The sequence below is a fragment of the Sciurus carolinensis genome, chromosome 4, assembly GCF_902686445.1.
Source record: "Sciurus carolinensis chromosome 4, mSciCar1.2, whole genome shotgun sequence".
Lineage (NCBI taxonomy): Eukaryota > Metazoa > Chordata > Mammalia > Rodentia > Sciuridae > Sciurus > Sciurus carolinensis.
In genome coordinates, this window is record NC_062216.1 from 9,944,659 (window position 1) to 9,968,652 (window position 23,994).

Consider the following 23,994-nt stretch of genomic DNA (forward strand, 5'->3'; position numbering starts at 1 on the left):
TCTAGTACTTTGCCCGCTCCTCTGAGTGGTCCCAAGACCAGCTTCATTCTCTGAACCTATCTTTCCCCTATTTCAGTATCCCACTATGCACACCTCTGTTCTTATCTCTAGAGCTGGGCAATGCCACATGTCATGTTCCCTTGGTGTAGAAGTCGGCCAGGCGACTCCCAACCTGGGAAAGCCGCAGTGTGGCCACCCTGTCCTCTGCCCCTACAGCCTTGCCTGGCTGCGTACGTGCTGAGAGGAACTGGGAGAGCGGTAAGAACCCCAGAACACAGCAGTGACTGGCGCTGGGTGACTTCTCTGATCGCTCTATTAGATGCCAAGTGCCGTTCTGAACGCTTTACCTGCACACACGCATGTAATCTGCTCATCTCTGTGGTCACTATCATCTCTCCTGCTTTACAAGTCATCCCTGGAATCCAGCGGCGAGAAGTCAAATGACTTGCCCAAGATAACAAGTAGGTGGAGGAGCCGGGGTGGAATTCCGGCAGTCTGACTCCACAACCACACGAACTACTTACTGCCTCTCGCTGTAGCTACCCTGAAGGTCCCCCAGCTTTCTTCTCTGCCAGAGTGACCTACTTCCTGGAGCTACCCACAGACAGAAGGAAGGTAACAGGTAGAGGCATCAGCTGGGTGGGCTGGGGGACCGGGAACGTGCTCATTGGATGACCAGGGTCGGAGCTACTGGTTTGGGGATAGCCAATCAGCTGACCCTCAAGTGCGCGAAGGGGCCAGGGTAGAGAGAAGCCCCTGGCAACAGGTCGGAATTCTGGTCTCGGTTCTGACGGCAGAACTCCTTCCACCGTTCCCAGCCTCAAGTTTCCCACCTTTAAATGGGAGCCGCACTGGGGCCAGGGCGAGGCGCGGGAGAGCGCACGAGCGGGTCTGCGTGGGGGCGGCGTGTTTACGCAGCAGGACTACGTGCGTTCGGGGGGCTGGAGAAGATGTCGCGCTCCGTGGGCACAGGCAGGAAACTTAAGCAGGGGGCTGTGCCGGGTGGGGCTGCGGAGGGGAGGCGGCCAGCGGCGCCTGGAGAAGCGGCCACGGCGGCGCGGGGCGGGAGGCCCGGCGAGCAGCTCGCGGGTGGCGGCAGCGCCAGGCCCCGCGCGGGCTGGGCGAGGGCGGGGCGGCCAGCGGGCCCCGCGACCCGGCGGCTGGCAGCAGGCCCGCCCCCGCCCGGCGCAGGCCCCGCCCCGCGCGGGTCACGTGCGCGCCACGCACCCTCCCCCGGCGCGGCTAGGGCGCGCGGGCGGGGCCGGGCCGCGGGGTCCCAGTGGGGAGGCTCGGGGCGGGCTGGGGACCCAGCCCCGGGACGCGGCGAGGGGCAGGCGTGCGGCGCGGGGCGGGGCCTGTCGCGGGGGGCGGGGCCTGTTGCTAGGGCTGGCGCAGGAAATAGGGCGAAGGGGCCGGTCCTACTGGCTGCAGGTTGGGGCTGCTTGTTTACTCCTGGCGGGGGAGCTTTAACCGAGCGGCGGGAGGGAGAGCGCGAAGACGCGGGCTGGAGCGGCAAGCAGCCGGGGCAGGAAGCGGGGCGGGGCGCCGGGGGCAGCGGCTAAAGTCCCGGGCGCGGCGTGCCTGCAAGGGGCCTGCCGCAGAAGAGGCCGTGCACAGTTAGTTGTTACTGGTTTTCTTCTTCCCCCTAATTAAAGAATGAATTCCTAGCCTGCTTGTGCTCCCTGCCTTTCCGGCCTCCCCCTCTCCTAAAACACACACACACACACACACACACACACACACACACACACACACTCTGTTGGTGAAGTGTGCACGCAGGCCATCCTTTAGGCCCTGAAATTCCTTGATCCTAGAGTGGGTAGGATACTTGTTCTCAGGGATCCGAGGGCGGGCCGTGGATACGTGTTCGCAGGGATCACCGCCTTACGAGGTGGACGCCTGATTCGTGTCGTTCCTGAGTGGGTCTCTGCCACTTTTCTTAATCCAGGAAATGATTCAGTTGCACTATCGTCATATAGTCTGCATGCCTGCCTGTGGCTGCAGTTACACAAGTTCATTTTAGTCTCTGTTCTAGGAAGTCCAACCTCTTGAGCTTCGTTTTCTAATTTATCCGGTGCGTGAGTTTTTCGTAAAGTACTCCATAAGTTAGAGGCCAGCAGGCGCTGTGCAGTGCCTTCTTCAACCAAGTCAGTTTTTCATTTTCTGGGAAATACAGAACTTGGAGAGATTGTATACCTAATTTGATATTATATTAGTAACTATCATGTCAACATTTTGTTGCTGTTCAGATTAGATGTCATAGTTGGGAGCTGCCAACAACCATCTCCCTGAATATATGAAAAAAGCAATTTTTTTTTTTTTGTGGTGAGGGAGGTTCTTTTGAAGTAGGAAAAAATGGGACTACTAAGAAGGAACAAACAGAAATGAGAGTTTTAGAGACTAAACCCTCATGACTTTGTTTAAACTTGGGGGTCTTGCTGTATCTGTGGCCAGTTGTATTCCTGGATTTCCCAGTTAAACCAGCAAGTTCATTTTTTTTGCTTAAGTTAGCATAAATTGAGTTCCTGTCACTTGTCTCTGAAAAGAAGCCTGACTAATAAGTTTGGCACCGTGTTTATTTATCCCTCAGAGAATAATGGAAGTTGGGTGCTGGCCACAACTATCACTTCTTAAGTGTTCCACTTCCCATAATGAGTCATACCAAGCGTGAGTCCCGTGGATATGGGTTAGACAGAGGCAGATCTAATTCTTCAGTAGTGCTGCTGTTATGAACAGCACACAACTCAACAAGCCCAAGTTAGAGTTTGGATAGATAATGTCTAACCTTGGAATACTATGATGGTCTGAACCAGGAAGAGAATAAGACTGAGATTTTTGAGATAAGATTACTAGGTATTTAATGACATAAGCAAAAAAAGATGTTGAAATAAAGAGAGAAGCAGGAAACAGACTCAAACTATTCTATCAGTTGGTTATGGCTGAAGGATGGGAAGTAAGTGGGTCAGTTTTAAAGAAGCAAGTAGATAATGCTGAATTGGAGGGAGCGGGGGACATTGGCAATTGTGAAATCTTAGAGGGAATCCCTGATGGGTGATTCTTTCTCCTGAAGAATTCCAGTGATGGACAGCTGGGTAGGTTACCAAGCCAAAGGTGGTCAGTGGTCCACAGAAAGGAGGGATAGATTGTCTTTTCACATTCTTTGTCAGCTTATAGCCATTCTGAGGGTCTGGGGAGAAAATTATAGTGGACCTGTATGTACTTCTTGGAAACACTGGAAAAACTGAGACTGGTCTGATAATGTCTGCATGAGAAGAAAACAAACGAAAACAACAACAACAACAACAACAACAAAGAAAAAAGAGGAGGGAGGAAAGAAAGAAAACAATTGTGTAAATTAAGATGTATACAATACTAAGCCCTATTCACTCCCTGACTTCCAGGGGGAGGATTCTTTCCTGGCTTGGTCAGTGGCTAGGTCCTTGACAAAGTTGATCTATGGAAATCAGGAGCAGTCTGTATTTCTCTACTTGAGAAAGGGGAGAAGCAAGAAGTAGTAATAAAGCAAGGAGAACACTTTTAAGGACAGTAGAAGAGAGGAGGAGGAGAAGTGAGAGCAACAGCAGATGTGGGAGTCGATTTTGGAAAGAGGAATTTAGAAAGAGGATTTTTGGAAGCTTTGTTGTGTGTTGTGCAATGAAATTCCTCCTTGGCTTTCTCCCATAAGAATGTCAATAGAGACATCTTTTTTTCCCCTAAAAGGTTTCACGTATTTATTTCTGAGGCAACTCACTAGTGTAGATCATAGGAGAAAAAATCAGATTCCCAATGAGCATGCCCATCTCTCCAGGTATTGGTGACCTTTTCAGCTTGATGTGATGTGATGACTCTGAGACAGCATAAATCTGTGTGCTGTCTCACATGCAGTTCCTCAGAGACTCAGCTTGGTTCTTCTCCAGTGTCTCCTATTAAAGTTATATGTGATTTATTACCAGTTTGCATCTGAGTCCATTGGGAAATGGGACAATTTTGCTTTTGTCTCTTGGCCAGGAATCATTTGATTCTGAAAGTCTTGTGAAAAGAAAACAAAGAATGGAGTTCAGTATGTACACCACGATGGTGGGAAAGGGAGAAGAGGCAAAGACTGACATTATTTTTAAGACCTTTTTGAATTAGATTTATTTTTCTCCTAGTAATGTCACCCAGATTCACAGGTCTCCTGGCAACGTCTTATAACCCTTCTAGCTAACTGGAGGTGCTACAGTATCTTTCCTCCCAATCTTTTCCCAACACATAGAGGAAGTCAGAGTGACCAGAAGAACTTCCTTATTCCATGGTGGGTTTGCTTATTGGGAATGAGCTAATGGATGCTACAGTACATGGTCGTAATGATTTCCCAGCCATTTGGCTCTTAGTGTTTGTCTTAAAATGAGTTGGTTGGTGAGTTGCAAAGATTCTCTTTGGGAATGATGAATTTGGTGGAAGACTGGATATATCATAGGAATAACAGTATAGGAGGGTCTGGGAGTAGATTGAGATCTTCACTTCCCACTTGGAGTGGTAAATGACAGAATGCCTAGTTGTTAGCCATTTCTCTTGCTTTCAGCAAACATTGAAGGCTTATGATTTGGGAGGGGTAGTTTGGGACATGGTCAATTACATTAAGAGAGAGAGAGAGAGAGAGAGAAGGTTGAGATTTGGTAAATCAACAGCTTCTAAGCGAGAAGATTGTGGGATTGGTCATGTTTAAGACAAGCATTGGAAAAACAGAGTACTCCCAGGTGGATCATGCCAAAGGGTAATTGAATAAGATTTTAATAATTCACAGGACTTCCGCTTCAATGTTATGTGGATTACTAAAGCAGGATATGGCCTAATGGCAGATGAATTAGGAGAATCTGTGGTGACTAGATATCTTATCAAGTTAAGACTCAATTTTCTAGGCAAGTATTTGATTGACTCTTTCCAAAAACCAAAAGTAAGCCCGTTTTTCCTCACCTAAATGAATTTATGCAGGTCTTTGGGAAAATTAAATTCAAGTCAGGTGCAGTAGCACACTACTGTAATTCCTGGAATGTGGGAGGCCGAGGCAGGAGGATCACAAGTTCAAGGTCAAGTTCAGCAACTTAGTGAGACCCTGACTCAATAAACAAACAAGATTTGGGATGTAGCTCATTGGTGAAGTGCCCCCAGGTTCAATCCCCAGTACCAGCAAAACAAAACAAAACAAAAACAAAAACAAACAAACAAAAAATCCAAAAAATCTATTGAGTTGATTGGTGCTAAACCCGGGACAATGGGTAGTTAGCAGGTGGCAGTCATTATTTCCAGTGCTCCTTGGTTCTGCCCTTCCGTGGTTTGCGTGGAATCATCCTTTGCATTACGCCTGCATGATCATTGCTCCAGAATCTGGGTGACTCTGGACCTCTGGGCAGTCTGGACCGTGGCAGCAGCACTTGCTTTGAGCAGCAGTTTGAGCCTGCAGAAGAACAAGGAAGAATCGAACCGCGTGTGGTGCCAGTGGACACAATGGCGCAGTGTGAGGGATGCTGCAGCTCAACAGCTGGGCAAAACGAAGCCCTGTGAGCCCCCAGGAAGAGGCCGCCAGCCCCTTCCGTGGAGGGCTGGTGGTGATTCTCTCATGGAAGAGGGAGTAGAAATAAGAGCTTGAAGAGCCAAGTCACATGATAATAAACACTTCAGAAAAATAACTATGGTGTGTGTTCTGTCGTCCCAGTGACTTGGGGGTGCCGAGGCAGGAGGATTTCAAGTTTGAGGCCAGCCTTGGCAATTTATTGGGAGTCTGTCTCAAAATAAAATTTAAAGAGGAGTGGGGATGTAGCTTATGTGGCAGAGGGTCCAACCCTGGGTTTAATCTCCAGTACTGGGAAAAAAAACAAAAACAACAACAACAACAACAAAAAAAAAACGAAGAAAAGGAAAAAAAAATTACTACTGTGTGTAAGCATTCACAGTGTATGTTGTTCTGCCAATCTTCTTCCTTGTGTGTGTGTGTGTGTGTGTGTGTGTGTGTGTGTGTGAGTGTGGTACTGGGGCTTGAACCCAGGGCCTTGCACATGCTAGGCAAGCACTCTACCACTGCACTACACCCCTAGCCCAATTTCTTAACTTCTTACTGACTTTCGTGCCTTTGTTCCCTCTCGCCTCTCTTTCTCTTTTGGGGGTTCCAACATTTTTTCTAGATTCATTTGTTCTATAGGGCATCCAACACCTGTAGGCTTTCTCTTGGAGTTTGATCTTGTTCTCTCTTAAGATTCTCTGTTTTCTATCACTGTTTTAGTCCATTTTTAGTTACTATAACAAAATATGAGAGGTTGGGTACTTACTAAGGGAAAAATACTTGTTTACTCATAGTTCTGGAAGCTGAAAGTCCAAGATCAGTTGGTCTCATTGGTTCAGCCTATGGAGGGGCTCATGGTGAGTGGCATCACAATGACAGAAGCACATAGGGAACACAGCACATGGTGAGATCAGGAGTCAAGAAGGATCCAGGGGCCAGGCTTGCTCGTCTGTAATAACTTGCTCTTGTGAAGACTAACTCACCATGAGATCAGCATTAATACCTTCTGAGGGTGATGCCCCAGGGGGCACCACCTTCCATTAGGTCCCACCTCTTAAATAAGGTTCTGCCGCCTCTGAACATTGCCACACTGGGGAACAGACCACATCCACATGATAGCAGCCACCTTGTTTTATGTTGTTATCTCTTAAATAGATCTGGGTTATTTCCCTTCTGGGTGGGAAAAGCTGGTGGCCTCAGCCCATGTTAAGAACCTTCTATGAGCAGATTTTACCTACAGGGGTTGTAATGTGGAAGCCTTGTAGAGAATGGCCGCTAGCAACATTGGGAACCCTCAAATAGTGTCCGTTGAGTTGAATTGGTATTTTCATCACATTGTATTTTCCTGTATCTGGGCTGCTTGCAGTGAGAGCCATGTCCAGAGTCCTAGGCCTGTGCAGAACTCTTTCCCCTGGGCTGCCACTCCACCAGACTCAGTTACTAGCGCCTCCCCAGAGGTACAATGTAGAATGAAACAGTTGATCCACCCTTAAAATGGCACTGTTCTGGATCTTGTCCTGCCTCCAACAGTGAGATAAACATAATCTCAATCCCCATTTTTTATGCACTCACTAGAAAGCAGACAGGGTTGTTCCAACATGGATTTCCTGTGTCATAGAAATCGCAGAAGCATAAAAGGAAAAAACCAGATGTGCACATAGAGCCTGCCCAGGCTTATGCATTCTTTCATACCCAGAGTCATTAGGCCTTATGTTCTGTGTTCCTAAAACCAGCTTCCCCCCCCCCCCCCCCTTTTTTGAATATGGACTCTGGCTGCTCAAATTCAGTGTCAGGGTTAGGAGGAGGGAGGCACAGATCTGGGAGTTCATGCACTGGGGTGTTATCTGCGGTTGTCCACACGTGTGGGAGTTTGTTGTGTGAAAGTGTCACTGTGTGGATCTAAGCAGGGCACTTTAGGGATACTCTTAAGCTTTGAACAACCTCCTTGCAACCTATCAATCCTTTCTCTTCAATGGAATGCAAAGCCCTTCTGTCCAGAAAAGCCTTACAGCTTGAGTAGATCACAGCGAAGAGGCTGTGGCCCCAGGCACACTTGCAAAGCACTTTCTCTTTAGAATTCCTGAGTCTTGCGAATCCAAAGTGAAAATGCTTCCAGTAGTGCGGGGCCTGTTTTTGTCCACTGAGATATGGGGGTGATTTTTCTCAAGCAGAAGAAAAGTCCAAAATACAGTTATGAATACAAAATGAGCTGTATTGTTCTTTTCATTTGAAATTTACAGCCTGGCTTGAGATGACAGCAAGAAAGTTGTGTTTAGATCACTGTGATCACAGTGGCCTTTGGTCCACATGAATGAGAAGCAGCGTAGCCAACAGTTGGGGAGCTGATGTCCTGATGTCCTAGTTTAGGAGACCTGAATTTGGAGAGAGCAGTAGGGACTAATGTAGTCGATAGATCATCTCACCAGACCCTTGATTCATGATTGTTTATTCATTTTCTACAACTTGCTAGACACTGTTACAGAAGCTGAGAATATAGAATAAGCAAAAATGAAGACCCTGCTCTTATCGAATTTACACCCAAGTGGATGGAGACAGATTGTCAGGTGGCAGTGAGTGCAAAGAAGAGAATTCAAGCACGTTAAAGGGATGGTTGGGGGGTACTATTTCAGACATGTTGGAGGGGCATGTCTCTCTCTAAAGGGTACATTTGAGCAGGAGCCTGAATCCAATGCTGGAGCAAGTCTCATGGATATCTGGAGGAAGATCACTATAGCCCAAAGGAAAAGCCTTGGAGTTGGGAATGGGTCTGAGAACAGCAAGGGGCCAATGTGGCTGGAGCTGCAGTGGTCCAGAAAGGAGTGATGGGCAGTGCAGCCAGAGAGCTGCTTGGGGCCAAGATCACACAGGGTCTTGTAGTGAGTGGGTGCGAAGCCATTGGAGGTTTTGAGCTCTGACAGGTTTTAAAAGGACCACTGTGACCTCTGTGTTCTTGAACAGACTTTAGGGAGGCACCGGAGGCAGCAGGGAAACAGCAGCTGATGGTGGAGGTGCAGGTGGGAGAAAGGTGTCTGAATTAGGGAAGTCGTGCTGGAACAGTGGGGCATTAGTCAGACTCTGATATTTCACAGGCAGAACTAACGAATTTCTGATAGATTGCAGAGCATGAGAAAGAAAGGGAAAAAAATTTTAAAAAAGACAAGATGATTTCAAGTTCCTGTTTGCTTGTTTTCTGGGCAACCAGAAGAATGGAATTGCCGTTTACTGAGATGGGAGGCACATCAGATTTTTGGCTTTGGACATGGTACATTTGAGGTCTGATTAGACATTATCATGAAGGTGCCAAGTAGTTAACTGGTGGTAAGAGTCTGGAGTTCAGGAAATCGGATGAGGTATAAACTGAGGCTGTGCTGGAGTCCTAAGACTCAGTTCACTTTGTCAACTTCTTCCTGCTCAAAAGAAATGACTGGGAGGTCTTCAGAAGCCCTGGATTATGGAATATTCAAGGTATATTTTGCTTCAGGGATTGCCTGTACCATGGAATACCTCTACTGTGTCTCCCACCTCCAACCAGCAATTCGCTCATTAACAGATGTTTACCAGGTGCCTACTGCATGCCAGGACTGGGCCAGGTACTGGATATGAAAGGAGAACAAGACACTCCCTGCCATCACAAAATGATTAGTTTTCTAGGGGATTAGGACAAGAGGATGAAGATTTTAGTACAATGAGTCGGGGTACATGGAAAGGAAGGAGAGGGACCGCATCCTGTCTTGGAGGCAGAGAAAGCTTCTCAGAGAACATGCTGTCCTTCCCCTGGAGGACGAGCAGGGAGAACAGGTAAAGAGTGAGAGGGTGGGCAGAGTGTTCTAGTCAGAGCAAGCAGCATGTGACAAGCAAAGAAAATCTGTCCAAATGAAGGAGAAAAGGTCAGCTGAGCATGTCCATGGTGCAAAATGAAGGAGGTACACAGAGGCAGAGAAAGGCAGGTCGGGACCCTAAAGGGCAACACTGGGACTTGATAATAAAAGCTAGGGGAAGCTTTTGAAGAGTATGAAGCACAGAGGCTTGGGTTGGAGTGGGTAGAGGGAGGCAAGTCTGGAAGCCATCGCATCAGGAGGTTGGCAGGGTAGCAGAATCGCAGCCTCAGACCACAGTGCCCTAAAATATGACCTATAAATGTGTCTATATAATGTGAGGCAGGGCCTGAGTCTGCTGTGCTCAACCTCAGCTAATGGGAGAAATTCTCCAGAGTTAATTACTTTGATGTAAATGAGGTGCAATATGCCAACCTTTTAATAGGGGGTCAGTGTGTGGGAGAAAGAAACTGAAGGGCAGCTTTAATATGGGACAGCCCCCAGGAAGGGCAAGCTCTAGTCATGGGGGAAGGAAAGGGGAACAGGAGTGGAAACCAATGAATCACGTTTTTCTAAGTTCATCTTGTTTTGTGTAACATGTGCTGTGTGGTGTGTATTCAGAACGGGGCCCAGATTCCACATGAAGGTGCTGAGTGGTGGGTGTGTGTGTTTTGGGACTGGATGTTTGCGATGGGATGTTTTTTTCTGAGTCTGTGTTAATGTGCAGAACTCTGGAATGCATACTGTGCAAGTACCTACCTGCAGGAAAAGGGATCTGCATCCAGCAGATGTGAGAGAGCATATGCCTTCAGATGGCCAAGATAACATCTCACAAAGAACAAACTACGGGTTCTGTTCAAATTTAGAGCACTTGGACTCATTTTGCATACAAATACCCAGGCACTGGGGTATCTGTCAAGTGAATGAACATTTTGGTTTTATTAAAGTTCAATTATTTTAGGAAACAGACGTTTGGTTAAAAGAAGTAGATGTTTTCAGAAAAATAATTTCAGTGCTAAACACCAATATCCATGTATAAAACCTAGCAGTTTAAATCCTGTAAAGGAGTTTATATACCAGCTGAAGTCCTACTTCTTGGAAGAAACTCTCCCTACTTCATTTTATGCAACAAACATTTCCTGAACACCTCAGCCCCACAGGCAAGCCTGGCTTTGCCGCCTGCACTTATTTCCTTTTTCTAAGCCACCTTAGTCAGGTGCTACAATTAAAGCTTAATTATATGTTATCTTGTATTGTTCCTTAATTGTTGCATCTGCATTAATCCACCGCTAAAGGAGGCTGTATGTTCCTTGGGGCAGCGACTATATTGTCAACATTAGGGTAAAGGAGGAATGAAGCAGAGAGGAGATAATACAGAAGCGTCTGCGGACAAATGGAAGCACAGAACGATGTATGGCCTGTATTCCTTTAATAATGAAAAGATAAAATTTCAATTTACATTTTCATGTTAAGGGAAGCTTTGTGTATAAAAATAATTGCTGGGATCCCCACAATGCTTTGTTCCTCTTAATGCAAGACAGAACTCTTTTCTTGGGGCTGAAAGGTAAAAAGGTGGAACCAATCTTTGATGAATTACTTCCTAACAGGATCATCCTACAGCAAAACTTCTTTAACACTGGCACTATTGACATTTTAGACTGGGTCATTTTTTTTTTGTTGTTGTAGAGGCTGTCTTGTGCCTTGCAGGATGTTTAGCAGCATGGTTGGTCTCTGCCAACCTAGATACTGTAGGAACCCCTCCCCCCCAGTTGTGACAATCAAAAATGTCTGCAGACAGGGATGAGCGTCCCCTGGGGGCAAAATCACCAGCAGTTGAGAATGAGCATCCTACGGGACTTTTGGTCCTAGTTACTTATTTTTAAAATGGTGGGAGGCAGGGAAGGAAAATACTTTCTACTTACTTGCTATGAGTTAGGCACTCTTAACTATTATTTTATTTCATCTTACAGATAAAGAAGTTGATGTTCAGAGTTGAAGAACCTGCTGAAGATCACAAAGCTGGGTCAGCAGTTAAATCAGGACTGCAAGGCGGGCTTATCTGTCTCCAAAGACTTCAGCTCTTTCTGCACACTCCCACTGTTTCTGTAAGAAAAAAATGGCAGGCCTTCAGTTGTAGGTGGACTGCACATTCAAAAAATTATGTCGGGGAATATCTTATAACTTATTTTAGGGGAGGGAATTATTGCTCTTCAATTCATTAAATTTGTTTGGATATAAATATATATGTCCTCACATATAGACACCGGGCCCTCTTACTACCGTTGTGGCTCTAGTCTTATCTAGGAAAAACATTGAGCAACACAATGGAACAACTTCAATTCTCCTTGTTACAAATTATCCAAAAGCCAGAGCCTAACGGTGCCAAAAGAAACCAGTATTGTTTACATAAGGGTTGGAGGCTAATAGTTAACTTTCTCCCATTTATTTCCAGAAACGGTAAATAACGCCTCACTTTACAACTGCAAACGAGTAAAATGTCATAAAGCGGGGAAGAAAACAGCCAAAAGGAAAATGGAAAGGTTGGTTTTTAGCACTCGCTCCCTCTGGCGCTGCCGCACCCGCTCTGGGCGCCCGGCCTGCGCGGCCTGGGTCCCTGTCGCCCCCGCCAAGCTCTGGTCCGCGGCGCCCAGAGCTTTCTGGCTTCCTTTCCCGCCCTGGGGCGAGCTCGGTCTCTCTCGGAGAAGCTTGTCCCAGAGCCAGGCCTGGAAAAACAACAGCGAGAAACTTTGGCTGGGTTTGCGGTTCAGTGGGAAAAAAAAAAAAAAAAAAAAAAGGCATACACTCAAGTTTGGTTCGGGGCTGCAGCTGCCGGTTCCGATTTGGGGGCGGGGGTGGGGTGGGTCACAACTCGGTCAGGTTCAAGTGCGCATGTGCTGAGGAGTTGCTCAGGCACTTATTGAGCGCCGACTGTCTACAGGCGACTGGGGGTGTGTATCTCCGGCGTGCGGGGGCTGTGGGGGGCGAGTGCGCGTGGCCGAGGAGGGGCGCGCAGGCCCGTGCGCGCGCGGCGCCTGGGGCTGGGGGCGCGCGGGTTGGGCGGCGCGGGGGGGTGTGTCTGTCCCCGAGTCTCGCTCGTCCGCTCGCAGTCTGGCTGCTCCTGCGCTCCCTTCCCGGGCGGGGAATCCGGGCCGGGTTGTGGCCGCCGCCGCGTACGTGAGCGCAGTGTCCCGGAGAGGGAGGGCAGGCCGGCCAGGTGGGCGCGAACTGAGCCTCGGCGGGAGGGCGGCCGGAGCGGAGCGGAGCTGGGCTGCGGGCCGCGCCGGTGGGCGGGCAGGGCCGCGGCGGCTGCAGCCCGGAGCGAAGCCGTCCGAGCGGGAGCTGCCCGGCCCGCGCTGCTGCTCGTGGCGGGCCGAGGTGAGCGACGCGGGGACCTCGCGGCGCTGCAGCCCGGGGACGGGGGCGGCCGGGAACTTCCCACGCTCTGCACGCCCGCGGGGCCTGGACCGCGGCCGGGGGCCCGGAGGCCCGCGCAGCCGGGGCAGCGGCGGGCGGGGCGCGGGGGCGCTGCGACAGTGCCGGCGCTGGCCGGGTGGCCGGGTAGGGGTGGCCGCGCGCCCTCCGGTGCGTCGCCTTGTTTATCTCGCGGTCGCGGGCGCTCTCTTCGGATCCCCCTCCCAACTTTGAGCGGTGGTCGGAGTCGCCTCTCGGAGGGAGACTGACCGGTTAACCTGCGCGCTCCCGGATCCTTTCCGGCTGGGCCGCCAGCCCGGCGCCCCTTGCGCTCCTGCCCACTCCCGCGAACGAGCGTGTGAGCGCTGGGCTGCCGGACAGGCGGCACGACACACCCTCCACCCGGCCGGCTGCTCCCGCACCCTCTCTCAAACCGTTTCTGGCCATCACCCTTTCTGTCCCCGCGTTCTCAGCCTGCCTGTTCTCACCCCATGTCCCTGTCTCTCGCTGACCGTGGCACTGTAGGCATATGGGGTGCCCTGGTGGGGGCCTGTACAGGGAGTTTGTCGTGTGCAAACAATTCCAAAGGCGGCATTTTCTTCCCTGCTTTGGAGTTCAGGCTAGTGTCTTCGCTTTAGGGTTGACTTAGAAATCTCAAGAAGCTCAGCTGACAGGCGAGAGGTATGCCCCTGCCTCCTGTTTTCAGGCAGCTCTCTGGCTTTGGAGGACTTCCACCAGGCGTTCCTTCCCATGATGCCAGGCCACCAGGCAGTCCCTGTTTTCTCTACACCCCTTTTGCAGAAAGGTGTAACTAGGCAGCTTCAAAGTGAGTGATCAACAGGTATTGAAGGCTTTCCAACACCCTCCTAAAGGTGTTGTGTAAATGGAAGTTCATGGTTTGGAGGAACTGGAAACATAGCAATTACCTTCAACTCCACAGGTCCTTCTGAGGAGCTGCTGTGTTCTCTGGCAGATGTTAAGAGGCACACATGAAGTCTAAGGCCTCAGGAAGTCTATCCACTAGCTGGAAGTGATTGGAGAGCTCAAGTTCAAAGTGAAAGGCTATGACTGCCTAAGTTAGTGCAAATTGTGGGGGCATAAGCAGATAAAGGAAAGGTTAGAGATGGGGACTGGGCTTGGTGTACTGGTTTTGAAATAAGTTTTGCATGTGCAGAATAAGTCACTGGCAAGACCCAGAGCCAAGAGAAGGACGACAGTGGAAGTGAGGAAGTATAGTGGGATGATTCCCTCGAGGGTTTAAAATCTCCTGGAAGACCCAGAAAGACTTGAGCCTGTGAAATAAGACCTCCAGGCTGGGCACAGTTAACTGTCCAAATTTGAGATGTAGATATAGTGCTTTTGGAGGTCAGAGAAGAGAACTATGGGCAGGAATTACCAGCACAATATTCTTGGAAGATGAGATGGGTCACAGAGTGGTACTGAACATGGCTTTCTTAAGAGACAAGGAGATGGCCTTGGCTACCTTGGAATGTTTCCTGAACAGTAGGAGATAAAGATGGAGAGGAACAATGGTTGAGATTGTGAGAGTCCTAGAAAGCCAGACTGGGGAATTGCACTTTACCCTGTGTATACTGGGGAGACAGTAAAGTTTTTTTGGGCCAGAGAATGATGTTACAAAACAGCACTTGGAAAGGTTTTGAAAGTAATGTTAGGAGACAGATCAGCTAGTAGGCTGTTGTGCTTGTGGAGTGCCCAGGGTTTGGACTGGGTTTAATTGGAAATGGAAAGGAGGGTGAGTTTTAGAAACATTATTGTTGAAATCATCTGTTGTCAGGGGCAGGGCAAAAGGAAGAGATGAATGGAAATTAATTCTTTGTGGAAATTGATTATACACCAGAGCCTTGGAATTGCTGTAGTTGGTAACACGAGAAATCAGAAATGTGTGTTGTGCAGAGAAGTAATCAACACTCAGGCTGTAGAGAAGTTTCCTGGGTTTGCTACAATGTCCCCATGGAGGTGTCCTACCAGCAGCTGAGGCTATGAGAGTGATGGGAACCCATGGGGTATAGTGAGGGAGAGGGAGAGGAAAGGTACTCAGAATAAGTGGGGAGTCTTCCTGCCAGAGGGCTAAGGGTGTGAGCTGGACTCAGGTTCTGACTTGGGGGACTTCTGCTTATCCCTCCTGTATTGCCATTCACATGACACTGCCTGCTATTGATCCTGAGGTTGGAGAAGCAACTTTGGGGAATTGGGGCTCCTAGGAAAATGGGGTCATTTAGTCTTATAATCATGAGAGTGGAATTGGAGAGAAGTAGAATGGGATTTGCTAAAGGTGTAAATTGTTGGACTTTGAAGCATGTTGAACTTTGCTTTGTTGGGCTAGTCCCAGTGTCCCATTTGTGCTGGGGGAGGATGGAGCATCAACATGATCTGAAAGGGGGGAGAGAACTTTGGAACTAGGGATATTGCCCCCCCCCTTTTCATTCTAATTAGTTATACGTGACCGTAGAATGCATTTTGACATATCACACGTAAATGGAGTATTACTTCTCATTTGTCCGGTTGTACATGATGTAGAGTTACACAGGTCATGTAATCATATATGCATATAGGGTGATAGTGACCGACTCATATAATGAGACTTTTGGGCTGGTTAGTTATGAACCTAACCAGACCGCTCATGACTGTTTCCTTACCCCCAGCTTATCCTTCCCAACTCTCTTCCAAGAGCAAAAGAAAATGAACATATTTCAGATACTGTCTTTTGTAGGGTCTGGGTCCATCACAACTTGATTCAGTTGCCAGTTCTCCTGATTCTGGTGACCTGCAGCAGAGGGGAGCCAGTGCCGTTTTTCCTGAGCTCTGAATTCTGCTTTCTTCTTACAAGGGTGACTTAGGGTGATTTGCTGAACAAATTCCCCAAGCCTCAACTTGCAACATCTGAATTTGAAGGATGATTGCAAAAGGTTGCTGAATGAGCTGAGAATGTAATTACAGTTACTTAGCCTCCTTGTTTCTGTGAGACGCAGGATGCGTGAACTGGCAGGGGAAGAGGACCTAGAAGGGGAACCTTTGGGGGCACAAAACGGATATTTTTTCTTTACAGGGAATATCTGAGCATTCAAAAAATAATTGCATGGAGCCAGCAGTTGAGCTGGCTTACTTACTGTAGAGCAGTGTTCTCTGCAGTTTTAACCATGATCTACACTAAGAAATAAAATTTACATTATGACATAGCACACATGATCATGTATGTAAAAAAAAACTTAGTTCATGAAGTACTGCCCTTTTTTTTTGCTTGGTGTAATCTCTAACATTTTTACTGCCTATTCTATTTTTTTATTATTAAAAAATGCTATTGTCTCCCACTAAGTTGATCTAACCACTCTCTAATGGACCATAACCCACAGTTTAAAGAGCCCAGAGAGAATTTTTCACATTCAGTATTTATTAAGCTGCTCATGTGCAGAGCTACCCTTCCCAGTGCCAAAGGTAGAAGGAAGTGTAAGAGAGGTATGGAAAGTTCACAGTCTGGTTGGAGAGATAATGTATACCTTAGATTAGGAGCAAGGTAAGAAGATTAAATGCCAAAATGAAAAATAAGCACATTAGGCTTTAAAGAAGTGGGGAGTAATGTGTGCCGTGTGGCTTGGAGAACTTCTTTGGAATCAGGAGGGAAGTCTGGGATGAGCAGTTGGAGTGTCTCATGGGTACATGATGCAGAGGGAGTCAGGGCTTGGGGTTAGGAAAAGGTAAGCCATGCTTGTGTGAGAGTGAGAGCAGAGGGCTCTTGTACAAGAGTAGGGGCAGATCAGTTTGGAAAGGTGGTTTAGGGTCATAGGTAGTATAGGGCTTGTGAAGGGGTAACCTGCAGAATGTGTTAAGTCTACAGTTATGTTCTAGTTTGGACAACACAGAAGTCTTAAAACAGTGCAGAAAACTTCAGGATTTGGGGCTCTTTTAAAGGGTCAGACTTGGCAGTCATCTTAAGCTGAGGGGTGGCTGTCCCTTACGGAGAAGAGACAGGACAGGCCTTGGGTCCCCAGTTGTCATGGTCCCAATGCTTTCTGTGGCCTTGGTTCAATTGCTTTACATTCTCTGCTGAGCCTGTTGACTTTTGGCTTTGTCACCTCCATTTTCAAGAGCCTCCAATGTCAAGCCAGCTGTCTCCTGGGCTCTGGGTGGCCATGGAGTGTTTTGGGATGAGTGTGACATGGAATCTGAGATATTCATGTGCAGTGGGTTTGTTTTAGGCAAGCCAGCAGCACTTTCTGAGGAGATGCTAATGGGGACTGGGAAGTATTATTACAGTGATTAAAATGGTGTTAGTTAGAGTGGGTTTTGACCTGTGCTCTGCGTAACAGGGCAGATCTCCAGTGATGTCAAGGTCTCTCGACGTCCCTGTTTCCCACTTCTGGCTGGCATGATTAGATGATGACTCCTGGCATGTGTCTCAGGATGATGTTGGGGTAATAACTTGGTGAGATGTGAGTCATGGCTGTCAAATGTTAGATTCTCAGAAGCTTTGATTCTGTGAGCCAGTGCTAAAGGAAGAACCAGAAGAAGGGCGGGGCCATTTCTCTCCTCTCCCTCACTCCCGTCTGGCCTCAGGAGGCAGGCATCCAGGATCCTGAGCGACTCAGATGACCATAGAATAGCTGGCTTAGGCATGGGTGTTGATGCAAATGGTCGCAGAAAACTTGGCATATTGGGGAACCACCTGAAGACCTAGGTATTGGTCTCTGCTCTACTCTGAGGAGTCCATAACCACCCATGAGTCAGAGCTCTCCCCAGGAGAGCTGTGGGCAAGAGGGACTGTTTGGTAGTCATCTTGCTCTTTATAGGTAGGACAACAGTCAGTTACTTAAAATGTCGCTTTTATAACATTAAAAATAAACTTGAGACTGGAGTGCATTTTGCTTAAAGATGTGTGACTGTAGGATACAAGACTAACCAGAAGTCCACTCAGCCTTATCAACTTGAATCCACCTCCTGTTCGCACGATGGTCTGGCTACTAAACCAGGAGAACAAGGCAGCAGCTATGGTATGTTTTGGCTTTAGTGAAGTATTTAACGGTTTCCTGAGACACAATTGTCCATATTAAATCAGAAGTGGTAAAATGGGGGCGGGCTGGATGGTGTTATTAATTTAACTTGACAGTCATATGCAAAAAATTGTTAATTATTGGCCCTGAGTCAGCCTGGAAGGAGGTCTGAAAGTGCCATTGGGTTCTGTTCTTGGCTTTGATCTGTTCAGCATATTCCCAATGTTGTGGATAAAGATACAGAAGCCGTGCTCATCAGATTTGTTGGTGGCACAGACATGGGGGGGTGGGCTACTTATTTAACTCAAGGTTCAAAATCATTATCTTGAGGAGGAGCCCAAATTAAAAAAGAAAAAAAAAAAAAAAAAAAGAAAATAAAAGAAGTTCAGTAAGGAATAAATGTTAAAGTGTGATTTAATTTTAAAATTGTGAACTGTTACTGTATCAAGATGTTCATCCATTCTGATAAAATAGTTTCTGGGGATATAACTGGGACCATATCAAAGATGTAGATGATGTTTTATGCATAGAGATTATTCAGAGATTAAAAAAAAAACTAGTGAAAAATTGGAAACAAAACATCCAGTGGTGTGGGCTAGAGATAATGAACAGGTGAATTCTGATGGGTGTGTCTTTATAACAAGTGTTATGAAGTTATGAAAAATAATATTTAGGAATAGTTTTAAAATAACAGGGAAGAATGTTTCTGCGAAAAGTTAATGTACATCAACAATATAATTTCTAATGTTAAAAAATGCATATAGGAAATGACTGGAAGGAAATAGACTGATAATACTAATAACAAAATATGATACTGGTTGCTTCTAGGAGGGTCAAGGTGAGTGACTTTCTTTTAGTTATTTATTTTTTAAAATTTTATTTTATATTTTTCTGTACTAGGGATCGACCCAGGGATGCTGTACCATGGAGCTACATTCCCAGTTGTTTCTTAACAATTTTATTTTGAGACACGGTCTCACTAAATTGCCCAGGCCGGCCTTGTATTTGTGATCCTCCTGTCTCATTCTCCCAAGTTGCTGGGATTGTAGGTGTGCAACACCATGCCTGGCTTCTTTTGTTCACATTTTAGTTATTTGCCAGTGGGAAAAATACTGCTACTTTAAACATATTTTGTTGATAGAATGGAATAGATGGTGTGCTCAGTGATGACTATTGAGAATCCACCTGCTGTGTGTCAACACCTGGGTTGGGCACAGGAGTCACAAAACAAGATTGGTTCCCCACCTGAGGTTGGTGCAGTCCACTAAGGAGAGGCAGGTCATGAGTTTAATGTGAGCTATGAGTGGGATGAAGGCTTTTAAATACTCAGTGTTCATAATCAGAGGATTATCTTCCTGACCATGGCTGGTCATTAAGTTTGGACCACTGGGGAATCACAGTTTAAAAGGAACATGAGCAAGCAAGACATGATCCATGAAGGGAGACTAGGATGATGTAGAATTGGGAATGACTAGAGAACACTCCTGAGCTGGGAACACAATAGCACCTTCAAAACACTGCTGTAGTTGTCAGGTGTAGGGATGAGTGGACCTGAGTGTTTTTGTTCCTGGTACTGGATGTGACTCACGGAAGGAACAATTGCTTATCCTCTGTAGAGTCAGATTCCTTTTCTGCAGAATTATGCTGTATTTGATGGGTCCCCTCTACCTGTAAAGATGGGAAGAACAGATTTCAGTTCAACATGTAAAGGGATTTTCTAGTTGGCAGATCAGTGGGACTGTCTGCCCATGGAGCAGTGAGTTTCCTGTTGCTGGAAGTATTCAAGTAGGGCTGAGGGCTGTCAATCTGGGTGCTGTGGAAGAGAAGGGCAGGTGTTAGGCAGACCTCCAAAGCCCCTTCCAGTTTTCAGGGTCATTTATTAAGTGACTTGTTGAAGCTGAAAGATAGCATGGAATAGAGGCCATGCCTCCATTGGCATAGTATGAATCAATATCATGTAATTTTTTAAAAAAAAGTGTTTATAAATAAATTCCAGTAAATAAGTTTCTGTGTATGTGTGTGTGTGCGTGCAGGTGTGCACGCACACCCGTGCACCTTAGGGATCAAATCCAGGGCCTCATCTATGCTAGGCATAGTGTTCTATCACTGAGCTACATCCCCAGCCCTTTTTAAAAACTTTATTTTAGGTAGGATCTCACTAAATTGCCAAGACTGGCCTCAAACTTGTGATCCTTCTGCATCAGCCTTCTGAGTAGCTGGTAATTACAGGCATGCGCCACCACACCCAGCACTGGTTCTAACATTTAAAAAAAAATTATATGTATATGTGTGCGTATGTATATGTATATTTAGATGTTGATGGACCGTTATTTTATTTATTTATATGCAGTGCTGAGAATTGAACCCAGTGCTTCACATGCTAGGCGAGTGCTCTACCACTGAGTCACAACCCCAGCCCCTGGTTCTAACATTTTTGAAAGGCTCTTCTGAGATCATTTTAGAAAGGCTGAAGGGAATAATTTGTAAGGTGAGTTGGGACTCAGTTTGTGGCCCCTGGGCTGCTGAAAATGGAAGTTGGTCCTTAGGAGAAGCCAGAAGTGGGGGAAGAGGCAGATGATAATGACCAACTTGGCTGACGTACAGAACAATGTGATTATGGGCCAGTTCTTGACTAAATCATGATGAGACCCCAGGGTTGGATGCTGGGTCTTCCGCTTGACTGTGGAGGACCTGGAAGTACCTCTGAGCACCCCTTGTTCCTTCATGTCACACTGTGAACTTAAATCACCATCATAGTATGTTCAAGACCTTCCTGACAACCAGGGATGGGGCTGAGCCTTCTGATTACTCTGTAGCTTAGTGACAGAAAGAACAGGGGAAGACACATTTATTTGAAGAGACTTTTGATGAGGATTTTCCAGGTAGGCATGTATTTAGTTAATATTGGGCAGTAAGTTTGTGGTTTGAATTAAATATTTTTAAAATTTTTATTCTTTGTTTATAGTGTACATGTGGAAAATGTGATTTAATGTTGCTCAAGTTTTGCTTACATATATGGTTCACTTAAAATACGCCCTGGTTCTTTGAATTCTTTAGACTCCTCTTCCTGAGTTTTGATGACTGTCGTGTTGGGGGCACTGCTTGGGCCAACTCACCTTTTGAGAGTTTATTGAGTTCAAAGTGCACAGAGGTTTATCTCATCCTTGGAGAACATCACAAGATGATTTCTGTCTCCATGTGATTCATGCTCTTATTCTGGCATTTGAAAAATTGGTATTTGGCAAGGAAGTGCTCTTTCTTGACATGGAATAGAGTATTTTGGGGACACATCAACTCAAGGAGTGGCATTGTTAGGTGTATGTAAGACGTATAGGCAGAACTTGGTTACTTAGAGCTAAAATTGATGATGGCCTGGGTCTCCTTTATTTCCGCATCATTTCCACCCTGCGTGTGTCTGTCACATTGGCTGGGCTTGCTGAACGGCATTGAATCAGTTCCGTGGGCCACATGTAATGGGGTTGGGAGAGTTAGACTAACAGATACTTTTTTTCTAAAAAAAAAAAAAAAAAAAAAAAAGGAAAATAAGAAATAACAGTTCTCAATCTTTTTTTTTTTTTTTTTTCCTTTGAGTGCTGGGAAGTCATAAAACTCTTAGTGAAAACAACCATATTCAGTAACTAAGTGCAGGGGAATTAAAACTTGCTCTCCTCTGTTTTTCTCCTGCTGTAGCATACATATTGTTCTTGCTGTGCTGTCCTTAAACTAGTGTGTCCTCTGTCCATGTTGGTCACATTATCTTTTTATGGCAACTGCCACATGCTACTCACACACCTTACATAGCACCACAGAGAGATTGCCAAGTCCCACAGGACAGCTTGGAGTTCGGCTGTCACTGGGAGAGAGGCTGAGTTGGAGCAGGTTTTTTTCTTTTTTTTCACTTGAGGTACATTTTACATACAGTGGAATGTTCAGATCGCAAGGGTGCTGTTTAATCAGTTTTAACAATTGGATATGACAGTAAAATGTATCTGTCACCCCAGAAGTGTTCCTTGTGACCATTTCCAGGTAATGCTTACCCCAACAGGAAGTGCCACAGATCTGATTTTACCACTATAGTTTCGCCTATTCAGTTCTTAATATTATAATTGTATGTTTCCAAAGACTCTCTAAGTAGTGCTTTGAAGAGGTGAAGGTGTGTGTGTGTGTGTGTTTAAAAGTCACTGTTGGTACTAGGGGTGAGCTCAGTAGTAGAGCACTTGCCTAACTTGCATGAGGCCCTGGGTTTGACCCTCAGCACTGCAAAACATAAACATAAACATAAACATAAATATAAACATAAACATAAACATAATAATAATAATAATAATAATAATAGTAACAATAATGTCCTATATGATTAGGAGACCCCAGAAAGTAAATAATAATGTTTTAGCATTTGTCTGATGGGATGTTCAGATTTTTTCCTTTCATTGCAAGGAATCCCAGTTCCCAAATGGAAAAGTCAAAGGCACAGTTAGCTTTTCCTTGTGTGGAGGAAGCACGATTGAGCAGGGGCCACCTAATCGGTACGTGCCTGTGTGTGCCTATGTGCCTGTGTGTTGTAGTGTGTTGTGCTGGAGAGCTGAATTGCTGGGTTAGAAGAACTGGAGTTCCTTCTGGTACATCTCTTTGGACTACCAGAAGTCCCCTGACAGCTTTCTCTTTTTTTCAAGCCTCTCCCTTGAACTGTCTGGCTATGAATTTAAGAGTCCTCGGCATTACGGAGTTGGGCTTGTAAGACTGAAACCAGATCTGGGTGGCAAAGCCCACTGCTGGCAGGGAGTGCAGATACGTGCTGCTGTGCTCTCAGCCTCCTGGCAAACCGAGCCAGACTTGAGAAGATCACTCCTAAATTCATTATAAAAATGTATCGAGCAGGGTCTGTTTCTTTTCTTTCTTCCTTTTTAAAAATTAAATGATTGCATGAAAATTTCATTATATAAGTAATACATGAACACATTCTCTGTAGGGGAAAAGAGTACAAATCCTCCAGACCAAGCTTCTTCCTTGACCACCACTCCTAATCTCAATCCTTTCCCTGGAGGCTGGCCACTGTCCTGGGGGTGCTGGTATTCTTTAGATGCTTCACATACTTACATTTATGCCTCTGGGGGTTGCAGAAAGTCAAGTGCACTGTACTCCTCGTTCATATACCACACCAAGGTGTCTTGTCAGTGTTCAGGTCTTCTTGATCTTATTTAATTCCTGTTTGCTTGCTCTCTCTTAGAAATAGAAGGCTAAACACTTGTTTCTCCTTTCCTAGTGGATGGACATATAAGTTACTTCTGATCCTTTTCTGTTACAAATGTTGTTACAAAAAACATTGTTGCATGTGGCTCTTTGCAGCACCTGTGAGTTTTCTCTGGAGTAGGTTCTGAGAAAGTGGAATCTCAGGGTAGTAGGGTACTTCAATTGTAATTGTGACAGAGGCACACTATAGGGACACTTCTTTGCTTAGAGATACTAAAGACCCAGGGATGCTTGCAGTCTGCTCGGACAGTCATTGGAAGGCTAGACCAGGACTTAAAATGTGCTAGGTGTGGGCTCTCCCCTGCCCTTGTGGGCCACACGGGTCTCTGTTGGTTGTTGAGAGAGTTGATGTTAGGAAGTGCTCTTCTGGGCCTCATAGTTAGTTATGTCTGGTCCCCGCCTTCAGGACCTGGCCTGTATATCGATAGTGCTTGCGTGGGGAAAAGTCAGGATGCATGAACAGCCGGTAGTGTATTCTGGGTGATAAATTCTAGGGCCAGTCCATTCTTTGACTGTAGACCTGCATTGCATCTGTGGGTCTTCTCCTGGTCATTTTTAAAATGCAAATTGTGGCTCAAACACTCAAGCTGAAGTTGAGGCATTTGGAAGTTTCTATAGTGTTTTTTTTTTTTTTTTTTTTTTTTTTTTTAGGAGCATCTAGAACCGTGCCACTGTTACTCGTGGTTTATGTTAATTAGAGGAAATAGTGTTTGCCTCTCTGTTATTTATGCTTCTGGCTACCATCTCCAAATCTCTGCAGAACTCCTGGAAAACATGAATGTTCATGACATCAAGTCTGACTGATGCTCTTTAGAACCTGTATGGCAAGGGAGGGTGTGGCCATGTCCCTCTCGAAGACAGCCTCAAGGCTGGCTATGTGCTGGTGCCACTGGTCACCCAGTTGGGAGGAGGCAGAGCCTTTTGCAGGCTCTGTGATTGCCTGTGCCTTGGTCTTCAGATCCTCACATAGAGG

At 46.4% G+C, this 23,994-nt stretch overlaps 1 protein-coding gene and 1 pseudogene across 3 annotated transcripts in view; one reads left to right on the forward strand and one right to left on the reverse strand.

Moving 5' to 3' along the window:
* Positions 1–607: 607 nt before the first annotated feature.
* The window catches only part of Znf395 (zinc finger protein 395), a 48,644-nt gene continuing 25,257 nt past the window's right edge, over positions 608–23,994 (forward strand). Inside the window, exons 1-3 of one of the 3 annotated variants that reach the window (XM_047550701.1) lie at positions 608–622; positions 11,325–11,459; positions 11,807–11,894. In XM_047550701.1, coding sequence (XP_047406657.1) covers positions 11,887–11,894 — 8 coding nt within the window. In that variant the 5' untranslated portion in view covers positions 608–622; positions 11,325–11,459; positions 11,807–11,886. Of the gene's footprint in view, positions 623–11,324; positions 11,460–11,806; positions 11,895–12,226; positions 12,303–12,517; positions 12,730–23,994 lie in introns of those variants that run through there. The other 2 variants (XM_047550703.1, XM_047550702.1) reach the window with 2 other exon arrangements.
* LOC124982276 (60S ribosomal protein L39-like) lies at positions 3,890–4,748 on the reverse strand (annotated as a pseudogene).